The sequence below is a fragment of the Pagrus pagrus genome, assembly GCF_965226575.1.
Source record: "Pagrus pagrus genome assembly, chromosome: 5".
Classification (NCBI taxonomy): domain Eukaryota; kingdom Metazoa; phylum Chordata; class Actinopteri; order Spariformes; family Sparidae; genus Pagrus; species Pagrus pagrus.
Window position 1 is genome coordinate 24,186,811 of NC_140189.1, and position 25,017 is coordinate 24,211,827.

Consider the following 25,017-nt stretch of genomic DNA (forward strand, 5'->3'; position numbering starts at 1 on the left):
AATATAAACTGCAAACTTGCCCATGGAAGGTTTTAATACAACATGAGCAGCTCAGTTGTAATTCAGTACTTTTACTAATGTACAAGTTTTGCATGAAGCTTGTGTACACAATATATTCATCTGAACAAAGGGTGGCTTGAAAAAGTGTATCCTGTCTTCAGGCCTTGATGTGAGTCAGTCATGAGTGCACTGAATTAAACACAGTAGTGCTTGTTGCAACTGGTGCCCTGATTTGGACTGATTGTGGGTGAATGTTGTTCTGAATGTTGTAAATATCGAATTAGAAGTTTCTTCTGTTTTATTTTGAAGAACAGTGGAAAAAGTTATGTAGGCTAAAACTAATTTTAAGTGTCCCTTTTTATTTTGGCAGTTCAGTGTTATTGTTGAATTTAACTCACGGTGTCGCTATACACCAGCCTTAAGATTACAATTCCTCTATCCTTTGTGGACAGAGGTTCTTGTACGCCCATTGCGTGCTCTTGATACAACCACAATCACATTGAATCGCTGGCACATTTCGTGTTATGTGGTTAAACTGTGTTGTTGCGTCGGATCTTTAACGTCTTAGAAACTCGTGCTTGAAGATGGATTCCAAATTTATCGCGTTTCGGCTGTGCAGCTTCTGTTTCCTGCTTCTTTTTTCGCATGTCGCATATGGAGACCTGAGCTATTCTTTTCCGGAGGAGATGAAACGAGGATCGATCATTGGGAATTTAGCCAAGGATCTCGGGCTGGAGACGGGCGCTCTCTCTAACAGAAGAGCCCGTATTGACACCGACGGGACTGATAAACGTTACTGTGACATCAACCTGAATAACGGAGAGCTGATTGTTGCCGACAGGATTGACCGAGAGGGGCTTTGTGGCGAAAAGGCTTCGTGCATCCTAAAACACGAGATTGTGCTGGAGAATCCTCTCGAGCTTCATCGGATTAGTCTTCACATTCAAGATGTAAATGATAACTCGCCACAATTTAAAGAGGGGTTGATAAATATAGAAATCCGAGAGTCAGCAGCCAGGGGAGCTCGTTTTGTGATAGAAGAGGCGCACGATGCGGATGTGGGACAAAATTCAGTTCAGCAGTACAGCCTTAAAAAGAATGATAATTTCATTTTGGCTGCTAATGGAAACACCATAGAGCTTGTTCTTGACAAAGAGCTTGATCGTGAAAAACAAGAAGAGATCAATTTGCTCCTCACAGCTCTAGATGGTGGCTCTCCTCAGAGATCAGGTACTGTGGTCATACACGTCACTGTGCTGGATGCTAATGATAACGCCCCAGTGTTCAGCCAGGCCGTTTATAAAGCCAGTCTGCCTGAAAACTCTCCTGTAGATACTGTAGTGGTCACAGTGAGCGCTGCTGATGCAGACGAGGGGGTCAATGGAGATGTGACTTATGAATTTGGACATGTTATTGAAGATGTGAAGAAGATGTTTAGTATTGACAGTAATTTAGGTGAGATACGAGTAATCGGTGCGGTTGACTATGAAACTACCACATCATATGAAATACGCGTTAAAGCAAAAGATGGACTGGGGCTGTCATCTTATTCTAAAGCAATAATTTCTATCACGGATGTGAATGACAACGTCCCTGTAGTCAATTTAAAATCACTGACGAATCCCATACCAGAAGACACCACACCTGGTACAGAGGTGGGCATCATTAACGTGCAGGACAGAGACTCTGAGCGCAACAGACAGGTCCGCTGCTCCATTCAGCAAGGAGCCCCTTTTAAGTTGGTTCCTTCTATTAAAAACTATTATTCCCTGGTGACCACAGGACAACTGGACCGCGAACTAGTGTCTGATTACAACATTACAATCACTGCCACTGACGAGGGCTCTCCACCTCTGTCCTCCTCTAAAACTGTTCAGTTATCTGTAGCAGACATCAACGACAACCCACCTGTGTTTGAGGAACAGTCGTACAGCGCATATGTGAGTGAAAATAACAAACCTGGCTCCACTTTATGTTCCGTTACTGCTCGAGATCCCGACTGGAGACAAAACGGTACAGTGATTTATTCTCTGTTACCCGGTGAGGTGAACGGTGCCCCGGTGTCCTCCTATCTGTCTGTTAACGGAGACACGGGGGTGATCCACGCTGTGAGGTCGTTTGATTATGAACAGTTCAGGAGTTTTAAAGTGCAGGTGATGGCCAGAGACAACGGTTCTCCTCCTCTCAGCAGCAACGTGACCGTCAGTGTGTTCGTATCGGATGTGAATGACAACTCTCCTCAGATACTGTACCCCGCCCCGGAGGGCAACTCCTTCATGACCGAGCTGGTCCCCAAAGCTGCACACGGAGGCTCTCTGGTGTCCAAAGTGATAGCGGTGGACGCGGACTCCGGACAGAACGCCTGGCTGTCTTATCATATAGTGAAATCCACTGATCCGGGACTTTTCACTATTGGTGTCCACAGCGGAGAGATCAGGACACAGCGGGACATTTCTGAATCTGACAGCATGAAACAGAACCTCATTGTGGCAGTGAAAGATAACGGACAGCCCTCTCTCTCTGCCACCTGTTCCATGTATTTACTTATTTCTGATAACTTGGCTGAGGTGCCAGAACTGAAGGACATTTCTTATGATGAGAAGAATTCCAAACTGACCTCTTATCTGATCATCGCGCTGGTGTCTGTGTCCACCTTTTTCCTGACCTTCATCATCATCATCCTGGGTGTGAGGTTCTGTCGCAGGAGAAAGCCCAGATTGATGTTTGATGGAGCAGTAGCCATCCCCAGCGCTTATCTCCCTCCTAATTACGCAGATGTTGACGGCACAGGAACTTTACGCAGCGCTTACAACTATGACGCATACCTGACGACAGGATCTAGAACCAGTGACTTTAAGTTTGTGACATCTTACAATGACAACACACTGCCTGCTGACCAGACTCTGAGGAAAAGTCCATCAGACTTTGCAGATGTGTTTGGAGACTGTGATGGTTCTCCTGAGGTAGGCACATGTGTCACGTTACCCGTCCCAGATGTGTAACACCTTCACTATATGTTGAATATATTTTACACACACACACACACACACACACACACACACACACACACACACACACACACACACACACACACACACACACACACACACACACACACACACATTGTTGAATATTGTTTCACGACAAGCTATTGATTTCTTTTTTCCTAAAATCAATTTCATTTCAACCATATTAATTTTTATCAAAGTGTAAACATGTGACATTAAATGTTTGCTGTCCATGTCCGCACAAGAATGTTTTTTTTGTTGTTGCTCAAATAAGTTTTTTTAGTTAATATTGTTTTATGTTTATTTTGCATATGTCTTTATCAAAGGTCACAGTTTCGTAATCTTCTCTTATCTGCTTTTATTTTGACACTTTGCCCGAGACTATTATTTATTTGTAGGTGTCTTTTTTTATTGGTGTTTGGTCAGCATAGAGTAGTTAATGTTCATGTGAAGTTGTGACAGTGACATTCACTAAGATTACTCACTGTCATCAAACACTTGGTTTTCCCTTTTTCACTCATGTAATATATTATCTCATTACATCTGATGAACTTCAAATATAAGTGCTTGAATCAGATTATTAGTTAAATATTACTAAAATGAACCTCTGTGCCACTGATCAATTGGCGTATAAAGGCTGCTATGTGACTCAGTTTTGAGTGATGACCTTTGACAGGTTCTACATGTTGGTTGATGCAGTGGGAACTGCGTCTGTGTACATATACGTATGCTATGCTCTCATGTCATTTTCAGTATGTGACTTATTTGCTCATGCTTTCTGACAGATACATCTCTGTCTCTGTCTCTCCTCTCTAAAACAGACAAAACAAACAGAAACATCTCACTTTTAATACATTTCTCTTCATACGCCTGCACTTTTCTGCTACTTGTCCCATCAGAAATTTCAAACTGAGCTTGATTGCTTGTTCTCAATTTACTGTTGCTTGGATTGTTCATCATTTGTTCATTGCTTTGATCAGAAGTTTCCTCCAAAATAATGTACACATTGGTCTTACACTTAAGATCAGGAAATTCACATCATAATGACGAGGTGAATGAGACATGTTACTGTTGTCTAACGGTGGTTCTTCAGGTGAATGGCATTACATGTATAGTTTGACGTTATTTTGAATCAAGTCCACTACACTTTATTTACAGCTGTGTTTGTTCAGGCTTACATTGGTTTGACTTTTGTTGTGGTTGATTGCTGTCCTTTCTGACCACTGTGATTATGAAATACAAATAATACAAATGTAGAGAGATTTTAATTGCAGTTTGTTAGTTTGCAGTGTAGTGTGGACATGTGTGCAGTGATTGTGCTGGCTCAATGATATGCTCTGAATGAATGGCCTTTATTTTATTCCTTACATTATGAATCGTGTGTATTTTATCCAGGTTGTTTTCATTGTGAAGATGCAGGCTTATACTTGTGTTGAAGACCAATAAAAACATGTTTTATCAGATTGTGACTTGACAGAATATCAGTCACCATGTTCATCAAAATACAGTCTGTGTTTCAGACAGGTATTCTAGACAGTCATGCTGACAGAATGAGGGACTTTCCCTTCCAGGTAGCCCAAGTAGTTTTTATGGTACAGTGAATTTGGTAACAGCTGTTCTGCCTGATTTTTTTTCTTCTATGGATTGACTGGGTTTATATTACAAGTCTTAACTACATGTTTCAAGGCTGTGCTGCCAGGTCTGCTTGTTTTAATATATTTTGAATAGTGAGGTTAGAATGCATCTGTTGTTGTCTTGTTGAAAGTCAGTGGTAAAGTTTATCCTATGTTTCTAATCTGTGATGGTGAAGAGGAGAACGGCTGGTTCACTCCTTCTTTTGCTGTATGGGGTGTGGAAAGCAGTTATAATCAACATAAATCACCATAGTAGTTGTACATCTGCAGTGTTTTGCAAGTTTGTCTTAGTATGCTCACAGGTGGTCTTCAAAATCCTTAAAGACCAAGTATTGTTTTGCTTAAACAAGAGACAAAACAACACTACATTTGTCGGCATAAAGTATCTTGAAAAGAGGAGATTCCCACGCTCTGCTCTTGTATTTATGACTTTTTTTTCATCTGCACATAAAATATGATATTGGAACCCCTCAGACCCTGTTTATTAAATGAGTTCTCCTTGAGTGCAAGAGCAGTGTGCAGGAATCAACTTTATTACAATATTTTGAGCTTTACTGTGGTGCATTTGCATAAGAATATAAAGGCTAAGTTACTGTTTCTGCAAGTCTTTTCCTATAAAGTTTAAAATTAAACAGAACAAGTAGCAGCCTCCTTCTGTCTTTCTTTGTGAGCTTTGTGATATCAACAGGATTAAATTTAACAAACATGCATTGAGTTTACAATGAACATAAACCTATGGATTAGCTGCAACCAGTAAAGAAAACTCAAAACAGAAAATAAAAGTAATTGATACTTGTTAAAATACAAACAAAACAAAGCTTTGCTGGGACTCTTCTCTAATTTAAGAGTTTATATGGTGAGCTGATTTCAAATTTGAAGAAGAAACAAGATGGAGAATTTTAACTTTTCAGCAGCTTTTAGTTTAGTTTCCCCCATAGTTTCATCAGTTCCACACAATTACTAGTTTGTTTTTTCCCTCATAAGTGATTTACTAAATTAAACTGAAAGTGATTTAAGCTGCTGGTAAAGTACATAAAGTTATAAATATCTAATCAGGAGCACGCTTGTTGCTGCCCCTTGTACAGAGGCTGATTCCTCAGCAGCTTCCTTTGTCTGATTCCGACATGTGACCCTTTGCTGCATGTCCTCCACCATCCTCTCTCCTATCTTTCCCATCAGTATCTAAGGTGTCCTATCAAATAAAACAAGACTGAAAGCCCAGAACATACTCTGAAAAATGTAAACAGTTAACTGTAAACCTTTAGTGCTTCAGTATAAGAACGTATGTAACTTCCCTTTTAAATATCACAGACAACTACTTCCCTTTTTAATCCAACTACAGATGCAGGTGTTCATTCTAAACCCTTGTGACCCTGCTGATGTGCAAATCATTATTAAAGTGATTACAGTAAATTCAGCTTCACCGCTTTTACAAGTAGGACATATTTTATTTTATTTTATTTTATGTTTTGGTCTAGCTGAGGCTAAACTTTTTAGGTCCAAGATATCCTGCATGAAAATACTCCTGCAGACCAGCAGGTTAATATTACACCACTTACACACTCAGAGGGTCCATTATATAGATTTAATGTATGCAGCAATGTGACAGCAAAATGACAGGCTGATCACTGTGTGAGGAGATCAGGTCTTAAGCACAGGACAGGAGTGGATAAGTGCAGCTGTAAATATTGCTTATATAATATTAGTTGTAGTTTGTGTTTTATTTAAAAAAAAAGAAAAAACTATTTATATTCAGGCTGTAGCCAAATGGCTCCGTTTCTTTTATTTTTTTCATCGGTGTTTGTGTTGAATTTAACTCACGGTGGCGCTATACACCAGCCTTAAGATGAATTTCTCTGTCCTTCGGTGTGGACGTACCTTCCTGTGCCCTTAAATCGCAGTTACTATTCGTGTTATGTGGTTGAACTGCCTTTGTCCGCTTTAGTCTTCGACCTGTTAGGAAGTCGTCGTTGATGATGGATCCGAAAATAATCTTGTTTTACACGTGCGAGTTTTATTTCCTGCTTCTTTTTTCGCATGTCGCATATGGAGACCTGAGCTATTCTTTTCCGGAGGAGATGAAACGAGGATCGGTCATTGGGAATTTAGCCAAGGATCTCGGGCTGGAGACGGGCGCTCTCTCTAACAGAAGAGCCCGTATTGACACCGACGGGACTGATAAACGTTACTGTGACATCAACCTGAATAACGGAGAGCTGATTGTTGCCGACAGGATTGACCGAGAGGGGCTTTGTGGAGAAAAGGCTTCGTGCATCCTAAAACACGAGATTGTGCTGGAGAATCCTCTCGAGCTTCATCGGATTAGTCTCCACATTCAAGATGTAAATGATAACTCGCCTCAATTTAACGAAGAGTCGATCAATTTAGAAATCCAAGAGTCAGCAGTCAGGGGAGCTCGTTTTGTAATAGAAGAGGCGCACGATGCGGATGTGGGACAGAATTCAGTTCAGCAGTACAGCCTTAAAAAGAATGATAATTTCATTTTGGCTGCTAATGGAAACACCATAGAGCTTGTTCTTGACAAAGAGCTTGATCGTGAAAAACAAGAAGAGATCAATTTGCTCCTCACAGCTCTAGATGGTGGCTCTCCTCAGAGATCAGGTACTGTAGTTATACACGTCACTGTGCTGGATGCTAATGATAACGCCCCAGTGTTCAGCCAGACCGTTTATAAAGCCAGTCTGCCTGAAAACTCTCCTGTAGATGCTGTGGTGGTCACAGTGAGCGCTGCTGATGCAGACGAGGGAATTAATGGAGATGTGACTTATGACTTCGGACATGTCACTGAAGATGTAAAGAAGATATTTAGTATTGACCGTAAATCAGGTGAGATACGAGTAATTGGCGTCGTTGACTATGAAACTACCACATCATATGAAATACGCGTTAAAGCAAAAGATGGACTGGGGCTGTCATCTTATGCTAAGGCAATAATTTCTATTACGGATATGAATGACAACGCCCCTGTAGTCAATTTAAAATCTCTGACGAATCCCATACCAGAAGACACCACACCTGGTACAGAGGTGGGCATCATTAACGTGCAGGACAGAGACTCTGAGCGCAACAGACAGGTCCGCTGCTCCATTCAGCAAGGAGCCCCTTTTAAGTTGGTTCCTTCTATTAAAAACTATTATTCTCTGGTGACCACAGGACAACTGGACCGTGAACTTGTGTCTGATTACAACATTACAATCACTGCCACTGACGAGGGCTCTCCACCTCTGTCCTCCTCTAAAACTGTTCAGTTATCTGTAGCAGACATCAACGACAACCCACCTGTGTTTGAGGAACAGTCGTACAGCGCATATGTGAGTGAAAATAACAAACCTGGCTCCACGTTATGTTCCGTTACTGCTCGAGACCCCGACTGGAGACAAAACGGTACAGTGATTTATTCTCTGTTACCCGGTGAGGTGAACGGTGCCCCGGTGTCCTCCTATCTGTCTGTTAACGGGGACACGGGGGTGATCCACGCTGTGAGGTCGTTTGATTATGAACAGTTCAGGAGTTTTAAAGTGCAGGTGATGGCCAGAGACAACGGTTCTCCTCCTCTCAGCAGCAACGTGACCGTCAGTGTGTTCATATCTGATGTGAATGACAACTCTCCTCAGATACTGTACCCCGCCCCGGAGGGCAACTCCTTCATGACCGAGCTGGTCCCCAAAGCTGCACACGGAGGCTCTCTGGTGTCCAAAGTGATAGCGGTGGACGCGGACTCCGGACAGAACGCCTGGCTGTCCTATCACATAGTGAAATCCACTGATCCGGGACTTTTCACTATTGGTGTCCACAGCGGAGAGATCAGGACACAGCGGGACATTTCTGAATCTGACAGCATGAAACAGAACCTTATTGTGGCAGTGAAAGATAACGGACAGCCCTCTCTCTCTGCCACCTGTTCCATGTATTTACTTATTTCTGATAACTTGGCTGAGGTGCCAGAACTGAAGGACATTTCTTATGATGAGAAGAATTCCAAACTGACCTCTTATCTGATCATCGCGCTGGTGTCTGTGTCCACCTTTTTCCTGACCTTCATCATCATCATCCTCGGTGTGAGGTTTTGTCGCAGGAGAAAGCCCAGACTGTTGTTTGATGGGGCAGTCGCCATCCCCAGCGCTTATCTCCCTCCTAATTACGCAGATGTTGACGGCACGGGAACTTTACGCAGCGCTTACAACTATGACGCATACCTGACAACAGGATCTAGAACCAGTGACTTTAAGTTTGTGACATCTTACAATGACAACACACTGCCTGCTGACCAGACTCTGAGGAAAAGTCCATCAGACTTTGCAGATGTGTTTGGAGACTGTGATGGTTCTCCTGAGGTAGGCACATGTGTCGCATTATCTGTCCCAGATGTCTAACACCTTCACTATATTCACACCCACCTTCACACACACACACACACACACACACACACACACACACACACACACACACACACACACACACACACACACACACACACTGTTTGTTTTCGTTAGTGCTCAATGTTATGTCCCTCTATTTTCATCCAGGGCAGTAACTTTAACTGGTCTAACTAATTTCTCTGTCCATGGTGCTGAACTCATATTGTGTGATCTATTTTTGGTCCCTTCACTTCTGCCGTATATTCTTTTTCACTGTTGTGTCATTCTGAGTTTCATTTGTTCCGTTTGACTTTGGAATACATTTTTTCCAAAATATTAAAATGGTCTTTGTTTAATTATTTTCAGTTCAAGTCTTTATGTCTGGTTTCACAAGTCCCTCTTGATGAAACATTAGCTGACCCCCAGTTGCTGATGGGGTGGAACAGTTTGCTATACAGTTTGCTGTTAGGAACCCTCCTGCAGTTAGTTTTGTCAACACCACTTCTTATGTTTATACTAAATATTAGCATTGGATGTGAATCACCAAGGGATTATAATTGTTTATCAACATAACTACATGTTTGATTAGACAGTAAATAAACTGTTTCCCTCAATTTTGAGGTTTTGACATGAGATTTAAAACAGCTGCACATACATAACTAAGAATCCTTACACAAACAGCTTAAATGAATCATTTTTATTTCATTTATTTGACTTTACTGTTAGAAGTAAGTATAGACCTGTTGTTTCAAGTAATCAAACTTGAATTAACCTCACACATATCAGACCTGTGATAAAGTTTTATAATTTTCTGCATTCTGCAAGTCCCAACCCTCTATTGTCTTCATTCATTTTCAGTGGAAATGCCCTACTAACTTTCAAAGAGTTTACTGTCTCAGTAGCTAATCTCCATGTCAAGCAGGATCAATAGAACATATTCATTGATCAAACCATGTGGTCACTGGACTTCATCACATGTTCCTGAAATATGTGGGAACTTCCACATTCCTATCTGTGTGGTCATCTTTTTACCAAGACAACTTCAACCTACTGAGGTCACACTATTTTGTCGTTATCAATGATGATTTCTTTGCCTGCATATATTGATGTTAGAATATCTACAGTCAGACCTACCACTGACAATCAGGGAATGCGGTGTTATTATTCAGAAATTGTTTGTAGACCTCACAGGGCTGATTTAACTGTCTGTGAGTGTGATGTTGTGTGTATACAAACACTTCCTGTGCTGGTTGTTCAGGTGTAGAGTTCTCTGTAGCATGTAGGGAAGACGTTGTAAGTAATGTCCAGGTTGGGAGATTTCTGGAATCGTTTTCCTGTGTGTACAAGTCCTAGATGCTGGGCATTTGGCATCATTGATATTTTGCAGATCTAACTGTGTTTTCAACCCTGTTGGACACAGACCAGACTGTAATCTCTCTCTCTCTCTCGCTCTCTTTCACTCTCTGTCTGTCTGTCAGTCTGTCTGTTTGTCTGTGTCTCTCTCTGTGTTGGACCCCTCCTGGTGGCCAGTGTCATCTCCTCAGATATAGTACGAATGTGTTCAGATTCAATGCAGTGTAATGCAGTAGAGCACCACAAACTATAGTCTGACAAACTAAATTGATATGACACATCGATTAATCAACACATCTCAGAGAATATCAACAAAAACAAGCTTTGTGCCGTTTACATAGGTACTATTAATTGCAAAAGTATTGTTTCTTTTAAGGAGTCCATCCCTTGCTTCAAACATGAATGCTCCTCTTGTGTAATATTACTCTACCACACACGGATTTTTGCCTGGTCTTATGTAGGTCACCGTACAAAATGATATTAAAATATCAGCAAATGTAATGCATCCCATTGCATACTGTCTGCTGTTGTAATAATCATCCCAGTCTCTAGATGACGCTCTTTTATACTGTCTGACTCAGAGATGCTCTGTCGTGCCTCACTCTATCTGTGCCAGTGGAACTGGAGCATTGGGTTAGAGCCGAAGGCTGTGTAGGCATGCGTGTTCTGTGTGGGTGTGAGGGAGAGAATGAGAGAGACTGTGCATAAGTGTGTGAGTTACTGAGAGAGAGAGAGAGTGAGAGCGAGGGAGGGAGATGGAGAGAGAGAGAGTGTGTGTGTGCGTAGTGGTGAAATGGGGATAGAGAGAGAGGAATCCGAGCTGACAGCTTCCCTAATAGAGCATGATTAACTCGGCTACAGAAGCAGGGAACCGTTGGGTTACAGCTGCATTTTCAGTCGATATTTTTACATTTAGGATTTAGTTAAAATGTCGACAGCGCATCGGTTTCTGGAAGCATGTTTAATAATGGACCAGCGAAAAAACTTGAAAGGGTGGATGCATTTTTTACTGTTTATCCCCCTTTTTGGCGTTTCGTTTGGAGAAGTCCGTTACAGCCTTCCCGAGGAGATGCAGCGGGGCTCGGTTATCGGGAATGTTGCGCGGGACCTGGGGCTGAAAGTAAGGGATCTTGATGCGCGTCGAGCCCGTGTTGTTGCCGAAGGAACTCGACAGCTGTGTGAGCTGGACACTGCGTCAGGAAATCTTTTGATCAGCCAACGGATAGACCGAGAGGAGCTCTGCGCACAAGCCAATGTCTGCATCCTACAGTATCAGCTTTTACTGGAAGATCCCCTTCAAGCATACAGCTTAGTTTTGGACATTAATGATATAAATGACAACAGCCCGGTGTTCGCTGCAGGAGAGATAAAACTAGATTTGGTCGAATCCACAGTTCTGGGGAGACGCTTTCCCTTGGAGAGCGCGCATGACCCCGATCTTGGAACCAACTCCGTCCGCGAATATAAACTGAGCCCGAATGAACACTTTGCACTGGAAATGAGCACACAAATAAACGGCAATGCTTATCCTGAACTTGTTCTTAAAAAACCCTTGGACCGGGAGGCAAAAGCTGAACATGTACTGAAAATCAATGGAATTGACGGAGGGAATCCAGTCAGATCAGGAACCGCTTCTATCTTTATCCGTGTTCTGGACGCCAATGACAATGTCCCAGTTTTTAGCCAACGAGTTTACAAAGTCTCTGTGCCAGAAAACTCGCCCATAGGGACTGTCATCGCAACGCTCAATGCCACAGACTTGGATGAAGGTGTTTATGGAGAGATAACATACTCTTTCAGTCACCTGTCAGACAAGATGGGGGGAGTTTTTGAAATTAATCCCCTGAGTGGAGAAGTTCGGGTGGCAGGTCTTATTGACTATGAAGAGGCCAATACGCATGAGCTGGATGTTCAGGCTAAAGACGGTGGTGGTCAGGCTTCTCACTGTAAACTTGTAATTGACGTCATTGATGTTAATGACAACAAACCTGTGATTGAGATAAAGTCAGCTTCTGCTAACGTGGCCGAAGACTCTAAACCAGGAACTATGGTTGCTCTGATTAATGTTTATGACTTGGACACTGGCAGCAGTGGGCGCGTCACGTGTGCAATTCCAGACGATGTCCCATTTAAACTTGTATCAGAGGTCAAAAACTATTTCATGTTGGTGACTGACGGGATATTAGACCGAGAATTTCAATCAGAATATAATATCACAGTGACTGCCACTGACGCGGGCTCTCCCTCACTCTCTGGTTTAAAAGTTTTAAAAATCGTGGTTACTGATATAAATGACAACCCTCCAACTTTTACGCAGAAAGAGTACGATGCCAACATCTTGGAAAACCAACCCGTTGGTACGTTTGTGATGAAAGTGAAGGCAGAGGACACTGACGACGCGTCAAATGCTAAAATCCTGTACCAAATATCAAGGGACACAAACTCAGAAGCGTCCTCCTTCCTTACCATCAACGCAGAAACAGGAGAGCTGTTCACATCACGCCTCTTTGATTATGAACAGTCAGTTCACTTCCAAATTAAGGTGACAGCTCGAGATGGAGGCGACCCTCCACTCTCCAGCACCTGCACCGTAAACGTTTTCATTAAAGACCAAAATGACAATGCACCTGTCGTCTTATATCCTGTCCAAACCACCGGGTTCATAGCTGAAGATATGGTGCCAGTTGAAGCGCCTCGAGGTTACCTGGTCACTAAGGTGGTAGCTGTGGACGCCGACTCCGGCCATAACGCCTGGCTTTCATACAGAATAATCAGAGCAACGCGGCCCAACCTGTTCATGGTCGGACTGCATACAGGAGAGATCAGAACTGTGCGAGCATTCATGGAGGACGATGAGCCGAAACACACTGTGTTAGTTTTAGTGACGGATAACGGCCACGAAACTCTTTCCGCCACTGTCACAGTCAGCATAGCAGTTGGGGACGGGCTACCAGTTTTAAACGAACTCTTTGAGTTTGCAGAAGAATCACAAGACAGCGAAAACATAACTCTCTATTTGATTATCGCCCTGGCAGCAGTTTCCTCTCTTTTCATCCTCTTAATCAGCAGTGTGTTTTATTTTAAGCTGTGCAGGCGTGGTTATGTTTACCGTTCGACCACCACTAGTCTCCCCGTTTTCCCCACGACCTACTGCCCGCCTAGTTTTACAGATCTAAGCCGTTGTGGGACCCTGCTGAAAGATGAGCGGTACGATTCCTTCTTGACCACCGGGTCCTGGAGAGGCGATTTTCGTTTCGTCTCAAACACAGACACTGACACACTTAAGAAAAGAAGTGCAGCCTATCAAAGCACCCTTAGGCGCACTAGTACAGATAGAAATACTCTGAAGGTGAGGGCAGGTGCACCGCATCCTTGTTACGTGGTGCAATAAGAGTTGGCCATAACATAATGTAAATATGTTGTAAATAAATCACTGTACTGTGACCTCACTTTGAATCCTCTGACTGCCAAATTTATTATAATGATCAGATTTTGTCATAGTTGTCAAATATATTGTGGTTGTGTGAGTTAAAAATGTGAACATTTTTCCACGGAAGTACCTGTGCATGAAAACGTGTCAAAGCATCAATATGTTTTGTTATAAACTGGAGTTTCTTTTATATAACCCGAACCTCATCTCTCCACGACCAAACCTTGAACATAGTAATCTTAACTTGTAGATAGTTTAAAGAAATATTCTCGTAAACAGTCTCATAGTTTCATAAACACAGTAATCAGTTTTTTTTTTTTAATTGTTTTTAGTAGTTGTTGTTGTTGTTGTTTTTTCATTCAAAGACTGAACAATCAACAGATAGTATGCCTTTGTGACAGGGATATAACCTATGTGATACATTATATAGAGTTGATGTGTCTTATTTTTCCTTCCTCTCTTTGAAATTCATGGCTGATCTTTCTGACAGCTGTTTATGATATTGATACAGTTGAGAATTTAGCTTTCATCTTTTGCTTTGTACGTGGCATATTTGTCTTTGGCTCTTTTATTTGCATTTTTTTGTTAAACGGCCTTCACACTTTTAGTACATTTTTGACGTGGAATACACTGCAATCAAGTTTTGAAAATGCTTTATAATGTTTTCACAAGATAATACATAATGACATGTTTGTGACAGAGACATAATAAAAGCTTTGCACTACATGCTGTGAATCAAACATTATGTAAACAGAGTATGACTGCATACTGATGAAAAATAAAGTTGAAGAGAAGATTGTGTTTTGCTTTTCTGGCGAAGGACACAAGTGAAGGACATTCATAACATAAACCCAAATTTATAGTCATCATAACAAAAATCCAACAACGCGATAAATAAAACTTGCATGCTGACAAAGACTTGCATGCATTTCGGTGCAGTACTACATGCCTCCTCTCAGGTTTGAGCAAACCATTTTCACAACATGCTGGTAAATAAAACTCAAATAAACCTCCTCTAGATCCTTTTACTTTTCTGCTCACAGTGCACCTACAAGTCATACACAGTTAACGAAAACATGAGTAGATTGCCATCATTTTGCATCTCATTTGAAATATTCAGTTTGAGTGTTAGGTAATTGTCCAGTGACATTTCTCATGGGTCCATTTAATATCCAGTGTGTAAGATGTTGCATTTGAATCTGTAGACATCAGTAAGTATTGTGATGCTTAAATACCAGTGCTTAATGTTATTTACCTTGGTGTTATGGAGAATGAAAGGATGGTTTTTAAAAAACATTCAGGTGTTGCATTAGATATCAGTCTGATGTCTTGCACAGTGCTGCCACTGCTGCTACAAAACAGACAGAAAAATAGGTTTTTATATAATGTAAAATAGATTTTTATATAACGTTTTTATATGTATGAATGTTGAAAAGTACCTAATTTGTAGCTAGGTTAGTGGGTAGAGTCTTATACAACAGTTAAATGGTGATGTGTGTGTGTGTGTGTGTGTGTGTGTGTGTGTGTGTGTGTGTGTGTGTATGTGTGTTTGCTTGCACATATTCCTGCCTGCTACTGAATGTGTCATGTAGTGAAGCAGAGAGGTTTTGTCATCAAAACAATTCCCATGTGAATTCATGTGTGTTCCTGCTTCGTGTTACAGCTGCAGGCTCATTTGTGCTCCTAATTTCAGACTTGGAAGGAAAAGGGGAAAAACAAGCACTGTTTAATTTTTTTTTTTATTATCTGGGTCACAAGAACACAGTTTTGAGCAGTGCGGTTGACATATTGGAGCATGATAGAAAAGTATGTCAGTTTAACAGCATGGCTGATTTCAATTAACATAAGCATCACAGAGTTTTCAGTGTTCATTGAATAGTGTGAGTAGTTTAGTTGTGCTTTATAGAAACATCTTGTGTAGAGAAATGTTGGAAAACCGATGACACATTATCTGCAGCACAGAACTCTTTAAAGTGGGCATTTTCTAATGGCACCTTCAAGCTATAATTTTTTGTGTGTATTTGTTTAAAACACAGAAAGAATATATTTTACTAGGTAACTGTGTTGGCATCAGTTTCTTTTTCTTATCACATACATCTGATTATATGTTGTCAAATGATTATTGCACAACACTCTACTTTTGTCGTAATGTTATAAACTGTCATATACTTTGAAAATGTGACTTTTCTAAATAATTGTGCAAAAACAGAAGGACGTGCTAATTCCAATATATGCAAAACATGAAACACTGCAGGTCTCCAATGTCCAAAATATTTGCTGCACCAAATACATTACATTTGGAGCAAACCTGCCCCTCATCAGGCTAAAGTGAATATGCACAATGCCATCTTATGTACACATGAAGAGCAGTCATGTGAAAAGCCACATGAGCAGTCACAATAACAGTATACCAATATGCATATACAAACATTCAAATGATATTGCACACAGGCCCTGATAGCTAGATAATACTCAAAAGAGTTACCTTCTCAAACAAATATCAACACATTAGTCTGTAAAAATAAACACAAACAAGGCTATATCATAGAAGGATGATATTGCTCTCTATGATATTGCCTTGTTTGTGTGTATTTATATAGACTTGATGTACTGATGTTTGTTTAGGAATGTAACACTTTTGGTATCATCTCACTATCTTTTACTAAATCTATCAGGGACTATGTGTAATATCATTTAAATGTATGTACCGTGTATGCATATCGGTCTAATTTTGGCTTTTCAGATAGTGTTAACATTACTGCGCCCTCATGTGTACATAAATTGTCGTTGTGCAGTGTCACTTTAGTCCGTTAGTGCATTAGATAATTTCAATATTGTAGCTGTGAAGTGTGTGAAACTTTTTTTGTGTGTCACTGCTCTAAATAGAAACCTCACAGGATGACAGTTTTTAAGTTAGGCTGGTTAAAGAATAAAAGCTGCATAGTATAATGTAAGTTAAGTGCTCAGAAATAGACATTATGCCTTATCGGTACCTAGTAGGTTACCACAAAGGGTATCTAGCCTCAAGTTAAAGGTGAGAGAGCTGTCTTTTTGTGGCAACAATCAGACGCACTCTTACCGGCTGCCAACTGACAAAGGTACCTTTTGAAGACCCAAGTCAAAGATGAAAACACGGCTCCATAAAACAGCAAAGTAGTCAATAAATAGACTGCATTATGCAACTGATGAACTTGGACCTCTTTCAGGAGGAATGTAAAATAATGTGACAAGATATAATTAATTTGTGTTTTTCAAGATTCACACTAACTGTTTTCTTTTTTCTCTTCTTTTTTTGGTGTACTCCTTGAATGAAACTTCCTTTCCCATGCAGCAGGTAAGACGATTATCATTTTTCTTTCTCCTTCTTTCTAATACAGCACACCACTCTGCACTGGTTTGTTATGTTCGTATTACAGCCTCATCAACACCACACTTAACGCCCAAAATCAATAGGGAACACAGTTGACCCAGAATGAGTTTCTATCCTTTTATTCATCTCTTTTCTCAACTCTGTCTCTTTCCTTCTGTATCTATTTTTCACCACACACAAACTGTATTGAAACAAACTAACAAACATAAAATTATGGATGACACCAAAATGCTGCTATGAAAGTCATATTTATGTAAGACTGAAATTGTAGCTAACAGTCTTGTGACACAGGCTGCTGTGTTGCTCTATTATTTTTGTGTGTTGTGTGCTTCCGCCGCTAGGCTTTAAACTACATGAATATTAATCTTCGGGCTGCTGCCGTGCAGTCATTGCCTGAATAATGCACAATCATGATGTGCAGAATGTTATGCTCTGCAGCAGTACATGCTAATATTTTGAGTGAGCAAAGCTCCAACGTGACCCATTTAAAAAATGCGCATTCCTACCTGAGCCGACATGTTTTAGCTGCATGGAAAAGAAACCTACTCCTGTGAACTGTGTCAGTGTTCATTCGTGCTTGTGGATGAGTGTTGCAGTAGTTGTACTGTGGATGTTAATTCCAGTGCTCAAATGTAGGTCACTGGATTTATCAGTCAGACTAGATAAGGAAAGAAGAGATTATCTATCCATCTATCTATCTATCTATCTATCTATCTATCTATCTATCTATCTATCTATCTGTCTATCTGTCCATCTGTCCATCCATACTGTACATTTTTATTTTATGTGCGTATTTGTCCACATTTCTGCCACATGTTACACTTTTAAAGGACCTCGAGGGAAGTTGTGTGATTAATGGGACCAATTTTCCAAAACCATACAGTTTCCCTGAGGTGCTTACCTATGTTTTTTTTTCCTCCGTAAATTGATATTTTAACGTGGTGGCAATTGACAGGTTACTATATAATAACATTGTGATTAATAATCAATCTGTAAATAGTGAACTACTGAATTTTAATTTTGTATATCCACAAAATTATAGGTTAGACAGGAAGGGCTCATAAAGTTTGGTTACATTTGAGACCAGACAGTTATTTGTCCTCACATCGATGCTGATGGTGTCGTTTCACTTGGTCACTGTTGGCGGTGCTGTTGCCTAAGCAGACTCTTTGTCTAACATGAGTCTTATTACTAGTCAACGCCCGTCTTCGAAAGAAATAGGCGATGGTTATGTGCATATAAGGCTCTACCATGGGTGGTGGGATTGTATGGCTTTGACTGAAGACGACAAACTATTTGGTCAATATTTTAAGCGAGGTGCGACTCCCTACACAGATTACTGTAATTTTGGATCTGATATTCTCGGGAGGAAATGGATATTCTGAAGAGCAAAGGCACCTCACTGGATTTGAGAGTCCCCATTTTGCTTTTCTGTGTTGTTGCTGCGGCGAGCGGACAAATTCGTTATTCTATACCGGAGGAGATGAGGAAAGGCGTCTTCGTCGGAGACGTTGCAAAAGACCTGGGCTTGGATATCAAAAGGTTGGTTTCTGGTCGGGCTCGACTTGTTATAGATGGTGAAAACCAATACGTCGCGCTGAACCAGAACAAAGGGCACATCATTGTCAATGAAAGAATTGACAGAGAAAAATTATGCGCCAAGAAATCGCCCTGCAGCTTTAGTCTAGAAATTGTCCTCGAAGATCCACTTGAATTGTTTTCCATTACCATCGAAATACAAGATGTAAACGATCATGCTCCTGCTTTCCCCAAAAAGGAGATTAATTTGGAAATAAGCGAATCGACGCCCACTGGGACTGTGTTCTTGCTTGATAGCGCAGCTGATCCCGACGTAGGAATAAATTCACTGCAAAGCTACTCTTTAAAGACAAACGATCATTTTGTTCTCAAACAACACACTCGAACAGATGGGAGTAAATATGCTGAAATGATGCTTCAGAGCAGTTTGGACCGCGAGAAGCAAAGCGAGCATGCACTCATATTAACGGCTGTGGATGGTGGGGAGCCGCAGAGGTCTGGAACAGTAAAGATACATGTGTCTGTTCTGGACGCAAACGACAATGCACCTGTCTTTACGCAGTCCGTATACAAAGCATCTGTCTTGGAAAATGTTTTGCGAGGTACAGTTATTGCAAAAGTCAGTGCTGCGGATGCGGATCAAGGTTACAATGGTAACGTCACATATTCTTTCACCCATTTAGAGGAGGATTGTCCTTTCGAAATAAATTCTTACACGGGAGAGGTTAAACTCACCGGTGACATCGATTATGAGGTTTCTCCAAATTACGAAATAAACCTTCAAGCAAAAGATCCATGGGGTGTAGCAGGTGCCAGCAAATTAATAATCGAGATAGGAGATGTTAATGATAACAGTCCAATAATCACAATGGCTTCATATGCTGGTAAAATTTCAGAGGATTCAACTCCTGGCACAGTTGTGGCGCTGATCAGTGTCCAAGATAAAGATTCAGGTAAAAGTGGACAGGTTCATTTGAATATAGATGAAAATCTTCCGTTCAAAATTAAATCGTCTCTCAGAAACTATTACACATTGGTCACGGATCAAAATCTTGACCGAGAAAAGCGTTCCAAGTACAACATCACTCTCACTGCCACAGATGAGGGCTTGCCTGCCTTATCAAGCAGGAAAACTGTCGTTTTAGACGTTACTGATGTTAATGATAACGCACCAGCTTTCAGCCAAAGTGTTTACAGTACTCAGATAATGGAGAACAATTCTCCTGGTGTCACTCTGCTTCAGATCCACGCCACAGATCCAGATCAGAGCCAGAATGCACGTATATCATATTTTCTAATTGACGGTGAGGTCAGTGGAAATCCTGTCTCCGTATATTTCTCCATTAATACGGAGAGTGGAGTCATTCAGTCTTTGCGTTCACTTGACTATGAACAAGTAAAGGAGTACAGCATACGAGTCAAAGCGCAAGATGGAGGCTCTCCACCACTAAGTAGTAACACAACAGTCATTGTGCGTGTCCAGGACCAGAACGATAACCCTCCTCAGGTTCTGTACCCAGTCCAGACTGGTGGCTCTCTGGTGGCTGAAATGGTGCCTCGTTCAGCAGATGTGGGCTATCTGGTGACTAAAGTGGTGGCTGTTGATGTGGACTCTGGACAGAATGCCTGGCTCTCCTATAAACTGCAGAAAGCCACAGACAGGGCGCTGTTTGAAGTGGGCTTACAGAATGGAGAAATCAGAACTATCCGCCAGGTGACTGATAAAGATGCTGTGAAACAGAGACTGACTGTTATAGTGGAGGACAACGGGCAGCCCTCTCGTTCAGCTACAGTCATTGTTAACGTGGCGGTGGCGGACAGCTTCCCTGAAGTGCTGTCGGAGTTCACTGACTTTCCTCACGACAAGGAGTACAATGACAACCTGACTTTTTACTTAGTGCTGGCTTTGGCTGTAGTGTCCTTCCTCTTCATCACGTGTTTAGTGGTTATTATATCAGTGAAAATCTACAGATGGAGACAGTCTCGCGTCCTGTATCACTCCAGTCTCCCTGTGATTCCATATTATCCTCCACGTTACTCAGACACTTTGGGGACAGGGACTCTCCCACACGCGTACGAGGTGTACCGGACGACTGACTCCAGAAAGAGTGACGTCAAGTATGCGCAACCACTGACTCAAAGTTTGGTTAGTGTGGATGGAACTGAAACTCTGCCGAATGGAGGGCAGTCATCAGTCATGTCTCACATGTCTACTCTGGTAAGTTGTCACAATAACAAAATGTTCATAGAAGGTGTTTATTATTAATTGTCGCTGGAACAGTGAGCAGATAAAACCATGTTGCACAGGACCGTGTTGACAGCTCTTCCTCTGTCCATGGTGCTGAAGTGCTGCTCTGCACTGAGATACTGTTGTTATTCGAGGTTGTTGGGCTGGGTTGACTTTGAAGAGGCCCTGGTTGATTTTAATTTGACAATTTGGCGACTAGTGATAACAATAACAATGTATTTATTTATTTATATATATATTCATTCATTTCAAGGAACTTTCGGCTTCTGCTTTGTTTATTTTTATGGAGACAATGACACGCTTATTTCGGCAAGTCTGACTTTGCCGTGAAATATATAGAATATTAAAATCACACATATGAACAACAAAACACATTAATCATCACGTTTGTCTATTCGATATTATCTCTGTCTTTATTTTAACCAGACAACCGCTGATGGTCTTAGAGATCTTTGGTCTTAGAGAAGTTTGCCAACAGAAAAGAAAACTTTGATTTCTGCATATTAGGTAGAAGTTTCTGGGTAATTAAAGAGCCTTTTCTCCATACATTTCTGTCTCTATTCTCATTTCATGTTGAAGCATTAAATCAGGGATTTGAATGAGCAATAATTTATGTATTTATGTAGCTAAATATGCTTTTTCTAAAGAGAATAACACATGAAAGACCAAACTCTTAGAGTTGGATCTCTGGCTGTACGAGTTTCACATGTTATCCTCTAAGTGACGCTGTTGCCTGGTAAACCAATTCTACTGTTTCTCATGAGGCAGTGCTGTTCCCTCCCCTGTTACTGCGTTTCACAAGAGGGACGGTCTGTGTTTCATTCGAGCTGCAGCTCATCGGATAAGCAGTTGATTTACACTTCTAACGCTGATATAAATTAACCTGGAATGTATGTGTTTTCATCAGTGAGTTGAAATCTTCAGTCCATTATTCGCTTTGCTTGAGGACGCTGTTTTCAGATGGCATTTAAAGAACATCATCGAGACAGAGGAGTAAGATGGCGATTGTTCGGAAAATTGCGTGGGGCAGTCTGCCTCGTTATTATTCAGTTTATTTTTCTTAATCAAGCGGAGGCACAGATCCGGTATTCGATCCCGGAGGAGATGAAGAAAGGATCTCTTGTTGGTAACGTCGCACAAGACCTCGGTTTGGATCTGAGGAGGCTCCGTTCTGGTCGGGCCCGTATCGTGACCGGAGAAAACATCCAGTACACCGAGCTGAAGGCAGACAAAGGGACTTTGGTGGTGAATGAGAGAATAGACCGAGAGCAGCTTTGTGGAGACGTCACACCGTGCAGCTTTACCTTTGAGATTTTATTGGAAAAGCCAATGGAGCTGCACCCGGTGACCATAGAAGTATTAGACGTAAACGACAACGCTCCTTCTTTCCAAAACAGCCACTTGGAGTTTGAAATAAGCGAATCAGCTGCGCTCGGATCCCGTTTTGTTTTAGAGAGTGCGGACGATGCTGATGTTGGGGAAAACGGTCTGCAGAACTACATTTTAACTCCTAACGACAATTTTGTTTTGAAACAACATGTTAATCCGGACGGCAGTAAATATGCTGAAATGGTGCTGCAGAAAGCCTTAGACAGAGAAGCACAGCCACGCCTGTCCCTCAAACTGTTGGCTGTGGACGGAGGAAATCCACAGAGGTCTGGTACAGTAAATATAGATGTCAATATTCTAGATGCTAATGATAATGCGCCTGTGTTTAATCAGTCTGTGTATAAGGCCACAGTGATTGAAAATGCACCAAAAGGCAGCCATATTATCACTGTGAATGCAAGCGACATAGATAGCGGTTCATATGGACATGTAACGTATTCCTTTTCAAAATCAAAAGCAGGAATAGCTGATCTATTCGATATCGATGAGGCTACTGGAAGAATATATGTGGCAAAGGAAATAGATTTTGAAAAAGACAGAAAGATTGAGTTCAGGGTTGAAGCTAAAGATCAAGGCGGATTGACTGATTCTAGCAAAGTTGAAATTGAAGTTATCGATGTAAATGATAATGCTCCGGTCATTAATGTCATGTCATTCACGAGTCCTGTCTCAGAAGACTCCCCCGTTGGTACCACCATTGGCATAATTAATGTTAAAGACCTTGATTCGGGTGAGAACGGACAAGTAAGGTGCACGATCGAAGGCAATGTTCCCTTTAAAATTAAATCCAACGTGAGAAATTATTATGCATTGATGACTGATGCTGCGTTAGATCGTGAAAATCTGTCAGAATGTAACATCACTGTTATTGCCTCAGACGCAGGATCGCCTCCTCTCTCAACCAAAAGAACCTTTTATCTGAAGGTCTCGGATGTTAATGATAATGCTCCAGTATTTCCTCGAGGCTCTTACACCGCCTTCGTCGCCGAGAATAACTCTCCAGGTGTATCTATACTAAGTGTTACCGCTAAAGATCCCGATGAAAACCAGAACGCCCGTGTTTCCTATATTTTGGAAGAGTCTGAGATAGGCGGGACTCCTGTTTCTGCGTATGTCTCTGTTAATGCAGAAAGTGGAGTGATACACGCAGTGCGCTCATTTGATTATGAGCAGATCAAACAGCTGGTTTTCGTCGTCAAAGCGCAGGATGGAGGCTCTCCTCCGCTCAGTAGTAATGTGAGTGTGAAACTAATGATCCAGGACCAGAACGACAACCCTCCTCAGGTTCTGTACCCAGTCCAGACCGGTGGCGCTTTGGTGGCTGAAATGGTGCCTCGTTCAGCAGATGTGGGCTACCTGGTGACTAAAGTGGTGGCTGTTGATGTGGACTCTGGACAGAATGCCTGGCTCTCCTATAAACTGCAGAAAGCCACAGACAGGGCGCTGTTTGAAGTGGGCTTACAGAATGGAGAAATCAGAACTATCCGCCAGGTGACTGATAAAGATGCTGTGAAACAGAGACTGACTGTTATAGTGGAGGACAACGGGCAGCCCTCTCGTTCAGCTACAGTCATTGTTAACGTGGCGGTGGCGGACAGCTTCCCTGAAGTGCTGTCGGAGTTCACTGACTTTCCTCACGACAAGGAGTACAATGACAACCTGACTTTTTACTTAGTGCTGGCTTTGGCTGTAGTGTCCTTCCTGTTCATCACGTGTTTAGTGGTTATTATATCAGTGAAAATCTACAGATGGAGACAGTCTCGCGTCCTGTATCACTCCAGTCTCCCTGTGATTCCATATTATCCTCCACGTTACTCAGACACTTTGGGGACAGGGACTCTCCCACACGTGTACAACTACGAGGTGTGCAGGACGACTGACTCCAGAAGGAGTGACTGTAAGTTCGGCAGAGCTGGTAGTCAGAACGTGTTGATAATGGACCCCAGTTCTACAGGGACGATGCAGCGGATGCAGAGTGAGAAGAGCATCCTGGATGAACCAGACTCTCCTCTAGAGGTTAGTTAAGCAATTTAAATTCACCTGTGGTCTCTGTGTTTTGTTGTTCCGTTGATTAAAAGCAGTTTGACGCTACACTGTCACTTTCAGCACCTTGGACAGCGTCTCACTCAGTTTGCAACTCCTGATAGGAATTCTGCAGCTGTAGTGTATAAAATCACCGTACAGCCTACTCTTCCTATTGGCAACCGATTTTCCCATTAAAGAGAATCATCACACAGATGTTTTTTCTTCACATTAATATTACATTGACGACAGATTAATTTCCATATTATTCTATATGAAGCGTAAAACCATGTATGGAAATGAATTGTTGTTGGGATGCATAAGTTTGGTTTTATGATCAAAACCTTTTTTTTTTTTTACTACAATAACTGTCTTTTAGCTGATGTTTATGTTTTACGTCATTTGAGGACGGACGTTTCATATATTAGGGTGGACCGGCTGAGTTGTAGGCTGATTGTTGAGAATTAAGAGTTTACTATCTTTTTCTCTTCCACTTTGAATAAGTCCTTGTCATACGTAATTTTATCCTTTTTCGGTGATTTAGTTATACTAACATGTGATGTATTATTACTTGCTTTAATTTACAAATAGTGTGATCCTGACAACCTTTAATTCACAATATTAGAAATGTTAATTCAATCAGTC

At 41.5% G+C, this 25,017-nt stretch overlaps 4 protein-coding genes across 17 annotated transcripts in view; all 4 read left to right on the forward strand.

The window, feature by feature from the left end:
• The window catches only part of LOC311257657 (protocadherin gamma-C5-like), a 262,082-nt gene that overhangs the window by 84,106 nt on the left and 152,959 nt on the right, over positions 1-25,017 (forward strand). For 2 of the 14 annotated variants that reach the window (XM_084353448.1, XM_084353450.1), the window contains exon 1: positions 6,517-8,997. The exons of 8 other annotated variants lie outside the window; for them this stretch is intronic. In XM_084353448.1, the coding sequence (XP_084209574.1) occupies positions 6,616-8,997 (2,382 nt within the window). In that variant the 5' untranslated portion in view covers positions 6,517-6,615. Of the gene's footprint in view, positions 1-6,516; positions 8,998-18,465; positions 20,932-25,017 lie in introns of those variants that run through there. 4 more of the 14 variants (XM_084353459.1, XM_084353462.1, XM_084353447.1 and 1 more) reach the window with 3 other exon arrangements.
• LOC311257479 (protocadherin beta-15-like) lies at positions 584-3,002 on the forward strand (the record flags this gene model as incomplete). The annotated part of the gene is made up of 1 exon (XM_084353122.1): positions 584-3,002. The coding sequence occupies exon 1, from the start codon at positions 585-587 to the stop codon at positions 3,000-3,002; it is 2,418 nt and encodes an 805-aa protein (XP_084209248.1). The 5' UTR covers position 584.
• Positions 11,022-14,600, forward strand: LOC311257664 (protocadherin beta-15-like). Its single transcript, XM_084353478.1, has one exon. It carries the CDS (start codon positions 11,303-11,305, stop codon positions 13,763-13,765), a length of 2,463 nt encoding a protein of 820 aa, XP_084209604.1. The 5' UTR covers positions 11,022-11,302; the 3' UTR covers positions 13,766-14,600.
• Positions 21,784-24,375, forward strand: LOC311257667 (protocadherin gamma-A3-like; the record flags this gene model as incomplete). Its single annotated transcript, XM_084353481.1, has 1 exon — positions 21,784-24,375. Exon 1 carries the CDS (start codon positions 21,922-21,924, stop codon positions 24,373-24,375), a length of 2,454 nt encoding a protein of 817 aa, XP_084209607.1. The 5' UTR covers positions 21,784-21,921.

Bases quoted from the DNA above. Each gene is read 5' to 3' on its own strand.
- LOC311257664 (XM_084353478.1), top strand. From the start codon at position 11,303: ATGTCGACAGCGCATCGGTTTCTGGAAGCATGTTTAATAATGGACCAG.